General features: G+C 34.3%; 1 protein-coding gene across 1 annotated transcript; it reads left to right on the plus strand.

Moving 5' to 3' along the window:
• The first annotated feature begins 398 nt into the window (after nt 1-398).
• Nucleotides 399-5,153, plus strand: LOC113400636 (putative Dol-P-Glc:Glc(2)Man(9)GlcNAc(2)-PP-Dol alpha-1,2-glucosyltransferase). The gene is made up of 2 exons (XM_026640276.2): nt 399-575; nt 2,722-5,153. Exon 2 carries the CDS (start codon nt 2,742-2,744, stop codon nt 4,185-4,187), a length of 1,446 nt encoding a protein of 481 aa, XP_026496061.1. The 5' UTR covers nt 399-575; nt 2,722-2,741; the 3' UTR covers nt 4,188-5,153.
• Nucleotides 5,154-6,956: the final 1,803 nt, after the last annotated feature.

Here is a 6,956-nt window from a genome sequence, read left to right on the forward strand (position 1 = left end):
ATTAAATTACAATAAGTATACTATGAGTAGAATTCACACACATATAAAGCTCGATTTACACTAGCAATATACTTATTATTATTTTTTACTAAAATTAAAATATTTTTTACTAAAGTTGAAAAAGGCATGCATTTACTATCATTAAAGTAGTAACTTTCATAGAACTTTCGATATAGATTGATAGTGTGTTTTTCTGTTTTTCCATTTATATTTTTATTACACACACGAAATTGAGAACAAAAAGTAGAATGCTTAAAACTAACAATATCGATGAAAAAAATATTCAAATCTCAACATAGAAGTAATGACTCGTCTTAGTTTCAATAGAAGTTCATTGTGTGTAACTGAGATTTAGTATAATCATTGTTGATTGACGTTACGGAGTAAAGTCATTCGAATTGTCAAAAAATGCCGCCACCGGCCGGCCACAATTTACCTGCAATTTATTGATAAATTGTTATCAGTTTTCGTAATTAACTTCATTGGCACTTTTAAAAACCTACTATTTTTTCGATCAAAACACGGAACGACGAATAATTTTGCCATATGTTTGGCTGGACATGCATTGAATAAAGGTAAACAATTTTTATTAATAATATAACGCATGTTGTGATACTGTTAGAGTCCATCGAAGCTGAATTCATATTATGAGTTTAATACAATGCTATTATTTTGTAAAAGATTTTGTATAATATATTTACAACTCAGTTGTAATCCCAATAAATTGTATAATTCAAATATGCTAAGGTTAAATAAAACTATTATTTCCTTAAATGAATGATTAACATTATTATTTTACTATATTTTACCTTATTTATTGGTAAGTGATCAAGATCAGTAGAGTTTATCATTCTATTGAAAATGATTGCATGGTATTAGTTTACAATAATATTTACTCAGAACATATTATGTTATCCTGATTGAAGATTTAACAGTCATATAGTTTGTACTTGTTCCAAATGTAATAAATATAATTTTTAATGTCACATATATGTTAAGTCATCACCACTACCCACAGATCTTGGTACGGTATGAAATATCAATCATTTCTGATGTTATATTGATACTAGGAAACCATTGGCAGGCATAATTCTGCTTAAAATGTACTTATGTTCTGTGTTTGACTTCTTTAAAAATTGGTCCATTGTTTTTTTTAATATTATATATTAGGTCCTTAGATATGAAACTAGCATTTTGTACGGCAGGAATATAAAGATAATTTTTTTTTTGTAAAATGTATTTAATTAATCAAAGTATGCATCATTGTTATCTATGCTCCTAGTTAAGTCATTGATTCCTTTACTAAAAAAACATGGAGGTGAGAAACAATAAACTATTTGAAGGCGGTTTGGACTGCCAAATCGGAGTTGAATTTTTTTCCTTGTGAGATGTCCAAATTCTGGAAAAAATGGTAATCTGTTGGAGCAAGGTCGGGGGAGTATGGTGGATGTCACAGACATTCCAATTGTAGCTCATCTAACTTAGTGGTGGTTTGTTGTGCAGTGTGTGGTCTTGCATTGTTGTGAAGCAGCAGTGGCCTAGAGTGATTGACCAATCTCGGTGTTTTAGTAGCTAGTTCTTCCTTCATGGTTTGGAGTTGTTGACAATATATATCTGCCGTAATCGTTTGGCCAGATTTTAGAAAGCTGTAGTGAACGACATCGGTGCTAGTCCACCAAACACTCACAAGTAACTTTTTCTGAGTCAATTTTCGTTTACAGTACAGTACAGTATCCACTTTTCACCACATGTAATGATTCGATTTAAAATCCCTTCGTTATTGTGTCGGTTAAGCAAAGTAACACAGCAGTCGACGCGTGTTTGCAAGTTCGATTCACTCAATTTATGAGGTACCCATTGTTCAAGTTTTTTTGCTTTCCCGTTTTGCTTCAAGTAGATCAATACAGTTTTATCACTTACCCCGAAGCCTGCAGTCATGTTTGAAGTGCTTTGTGATGCATCCGCTACCACAATATCCCTTAATTCTTCAATTTTCACTTTGGTCTCCGGCCGTCCACGGGGTTGGTTCTGAAGGTCGAAATTTCCAGAACGTTGAAATCAAAAAGATATCGTGCTTTCTTTTGCGACACCAGCGCCGTACACATCATTAATCCTTCGAGCTGTTTCTGCAGCACTGGTGCCGCGGTAGAACTCGTATTCGTAAATATACCGATATTTAATTCATATTGAGCGGTAATAAACGACGCCAAAGAAAAAAATAATAAGGAAAAAACAAATGAATGACTGTTTTCGAAACTCAAATGTACCAGTTAAATGAATTTATGGATTTGAATTTGGAATTCTTAACCAAAGAGGAAATATTTCAGATCAAAGTGGTCAGTACGACAAAACGTTCATTTCATATGTAAGGACCTAATATATTTTAAGCAAATATTGGACAACATCACATACATTACTCTGATCCCAATGTGAGTAGCTAAAGCACTTGTGTTATGGAAAACCAGAAGTAACGACGGTACCACAAACACCCAGACCCAATATAACAGAAAACTAATGAAATTTTTCTACATCGACTCGGCCGGGAATCGAACCCGGGACCTCGGAGTGGCGTACCCATGAAAACCGGTGTATACACTGCTCGACCACGGAGGTCGTTTGGTTTTATTGGTTTAGTTGTTATTTGAAAATAGAATCCTCAAAAAAAAATTATCCTCATTTATTAAAGATCAAATGCCATAACACGATAATTTTTTTTTTCAGATAAGAATACTCTCAACAAAATGAAGGTGTCATTGAAATACAATTTTCTCCTCGTCACAACGATCGCAATATATTTATACAATTCAAAACTGATATTTGATAAAGTTTACGAAACATCAAAAATAGTCATTGACGAACTATTCCACATACCCCAAGGCTTGGCGTATTGTAAAGGAAACTTCTCATACTGGGACCCCAAGATAACAACCCTCCCAGGACTCTATTTAGTGTCAGCGGCTACCGTCGGCTCGTACTTTCCGTGCACGAGTTACAATCTGAGATTGATCAACTTGATTGGGTCGTGTTTTAATTTAGTTTTGTTCTCTTCGATGTTAAAATTTATATACGGCACTCATAATGAGAGTCCGTTAAAAATTGTATTGCAAGCGTTAAGCTTAACCTTGCTTCCCCCTTTGTATTTTTTCTCCCACGTATATTACACGGATACATTGTCGCTTCTGTTCCTTTTACTTTTTACACGGTTATGTTTCGTTAACAACAGCAACTGGTTAATATTCATCACAGGCATGGGTAGCGTTATCATGAGACAAACTAATGTTGTCTGGGTATCGATGGTCTTGGGCCACAGGATGTTAAACATGCTGATTAAAAGCTCAAGGGTGTTCGGTAATCGACATTTAACCAAGACAACGTTGAACAAACGCTCAGTCATTGCTCGTGATATCGATGCATCCAAACTTAAACGATACTACGGTATCAATGACGTTGTTGTCGCTTTGAAATATCATCTATCGACATGCTTCACGACTGCCTTTAAGTTTATTTCACTCTCAGATTGGCTTATAATCATTCAGCAAGTCAGTGTGTTGGTATCTTTCATGGCGTTCTTGTATGTTAACGGCTCAGTCGTGGTCGGTGATAAGCAAGCTCACAAAATGACCCTACATGTACCACAATTGCTGTATTTCTTACTGTTCTACGGTGTGTTCGGATTGCCATATGTTATTACTAAATCATTCTCAACGTTGAAACTTATTTTTAATAATAAAGTGTATGTACTTCTAATAGCCATTACATTTGCTATAATCGTTCGGTATAACACTGTGGCCCATCCATATTTGCTGGCTGATAATCGCCATTATACTTTTTACATATGGAACCGTTGGTTTGGCAAATATGACTTTGCAATATATGCAACGATACCCGCTTACATATTTCTGTTATTCAATTTATATGATAATTTAAAGGATCAGAATTGCATATCGTTCCTGCTACCGTATTCTGTGTGTCTGTTTCTAGTACTTGCATTGCAAAAACTTGTCGATATCAGATATTTTCTAGTCCCATATGTTATATTAAGGTTGAGATTCGTTCGGCCATCGTTTAACATGGTCATAGGGGAGCTAGTGTGGTATATGTTGATAAATGTGATCACATTCCATCTGTTCTTTACAAAAGAAATAATTTGGAAAGATTTCAATGATATCCAAAGAATAATATGGTAATAATTATTGTTAATATAAGAATTTTGTGTGAAATTTTATGTATGGAGGGCAGTGGTATTTTTTTTCTTTTTGGCTTTTGGTAGTGAAGTTTCAGCCTAAAATAAATGTTGCTATGTCATTGTTTTTAATAATAGTATATAAGATATATTTTATAACATCAAGCGTCAATAGCTCAATGGTTTACGGGCCTAGTGATGTAAAATGTCGCAGGATCGATCCTGACCCATTGGGCTATTGTCGTCCCCACTCCTAACACAAGTGATACGGTTAAAAGGAGGGGTAAATAGGAATATTATTAATTCCTTAATTAATTTGGGGCATTGCTACTATTCTTTGTAAAAAATATAATATAGGAGAAAGGAGAAACAAGTAATTAGCAGTCTGTCTTGTCAGTTGTGTCTATGAGTGTGTGTATGTGTCAAGAAGCGCTAGAGTGTGTAACTTCTTTAGAAGATACGATTCAAATGTTGCCAAAGGGAAATAGCTGATTTATATGAATAGTTTTATTGATAACATTTTTGTAAACATTAATGACAAAGTTATTATGATATTTTAAGAGAAAATGTACACAATAATTAACCGTGTTAACAAACTCGACTGTTTAATTGATGTTGGCAAACTGTTAAAATATTCTATTTTTAATTATTGCGAAAGATACGCCATCTTTAATTTATTTACTTCAAGTTCGTTTTAAATTTTTTCAGAAGAGTCTTCCCTCTATAACTTTGTGTGATATTTATTTTTTTACAATGGTAACTTTGATCAAATGATCTGCCATAAATGATCGTATTATAATATTGCCCTAGGTGAATAATATAAAATGTAACTTGTCACTAATAACAATACTTTCTTGTGGGGTTTCTTTTGTTGGGATAGAGTAAATCTATGCTGGCTGGCCAGACGAACCTATCCAAACGTTTCTACCTATTCTGGAGAGTATACAAAATATTTATCTATTTTACATTTTTTTTAAAATTACGTTTATTGTTGCAAAGATTATCTCGTCTCACAAAGGCTGGACGCCATTCTACCTACACCAATGATTTTTTTTAAATTGTTTTTTCAAACTAGAAGTTTTGCATGTGTTTAGATTATTACGCTTTTATCAATGACTTTAAGTTAGCTTGTGGAAGTTTTATATAGTATGTATTTTTGTATATTTATTCATAAGATATCATATGTTTTAATTTAATTAAAAATAATAAAAAATGATTAATAGGATATTTGCTAAATGTTCAGAATCATGCAATTGGATATTGTAGTCGTCTATTCTCAATTTAATTATGAATTAATAAATGTTTGATTATTTCCATATTTTGTTTTATTTTTGTCCTGCAAACTTAATGCCTTAGTCTTCTAAAATAATTAAAAAACAAAAGAAAGTATAATTCTTAGTTGGTCTTTCCATAAAGAGAGTTTGCAATACATTTAAAAATCCGAATTATTAAGACCTTGTTAAAAGAAACGATGTTATGATAAGATTGGTTACTTTATTTAAATCATTTAATTTAAAACATAAATATTGTGTACAAACAACGAACGAATTCTTGTGGTAAATTTTGCGCTCGTCACTGTTCGGGGCGAGCAGAGCAGGCGTCATAAGGCAACCCCTTCCTCCCTCTTTGTGGACTTCTGCAACATACGGGTGCTCAACTCCAAGTTAAACGCTGTTTACTTTCACTTTGAGACATCGAAGCACTTTTCTCTTCTACTCGGGTTACAAACTGGAACATTCTTTAAGCCTGAGATGTTATCTGTTCTCGTCGCAACGGCAGCCTTGAAGGGCGTGACCTATCCAATCTGGCCGTGTGTAGACTGCGATGACTATTCATGAATCTACGCTTGCCTCTATAGGCCGACTGGTTGAGCACGTCTGACTAGCTACAGATTCCGTGCTGCAGCAGATCCCATCCACAGAGATCCTATCAGATATATCAGAGGTCCATCACGCCGAATGACTTGGATCCAATATTGCGCGAAAATAATTTAAAATGGCTTTATTAGTATATATTGTCTGTGGCACAGTGTTTATCAGAGCAGTGTATGCATGTAGCATTATGTTTAACAACCTCACACAATTCACCTGTATGAGATTGGAAACATATAAAACACCTGGGAGTGGATCTACACTGTGTCTTAATGTGGCTATAGCGACAGTACAGGCAAATTATCGTAGGAAGATTGTAGGTTTCAACAAGAAGGGATGCATGGAAGTAATACATTTTACTGGTAAGAATTTGACCTTTAAAAGTTATAACAACTGACTTAGTTGGAATCTAGTTACAAGTCCTTTGTTGAAAGCCTTCCCCGCATCCATGAGAAAGCTCAGTCGACTGCATGAGATCCTCTAAAGACCAGTCTACTGGAATGCCTTTCACTAGACACATTCTAATAATATTGTAAGTTGGTAAACTAGTTTTATATTTACAGAGCTGTGGTTTTTTAAAAAAATATTTGCCTCTTGAGGTTAGAACTAGATTTCGATTCTTCTGCGACCAATATTTTTAACTCCATCATTAACAATTGAGCCAATCTTTTGTTAATGTAAGAATTAACCGAATTTAATTGCTCGAATTGAATTTCCTGCAGCTGGGTCAGCGACACCGATACGACTTGGGAACTTACAAAAAAAAAATGTACTCATTTCTCAATGCACCTGCAAGGTGTTGCAGATGTGCATGGGCGGTGGTAGTCACTTTTCATCAGATGAGCCTCCTGCTCGTTTGCTACCAATAACATAAAACAAAGAAAGCTTTCCCGAGATTGGTG

This window comes from Vanessa tameamea, chromosome 29, assembly GCF_037043105.1.
Source record: "Vanessa tameamea isolate UH-Manoa-2023 chromosome 29, ilVanTame1 primary haplotype, whole genome shotgun sequence".
NCBI classification, from domain to species: domain Eukaryota; kingdom Metazoa; phylum Arthropoda; class Insecta; order Lepidoptera; family Nymphalidae; genus Vanessa; species Vanessa tameamea.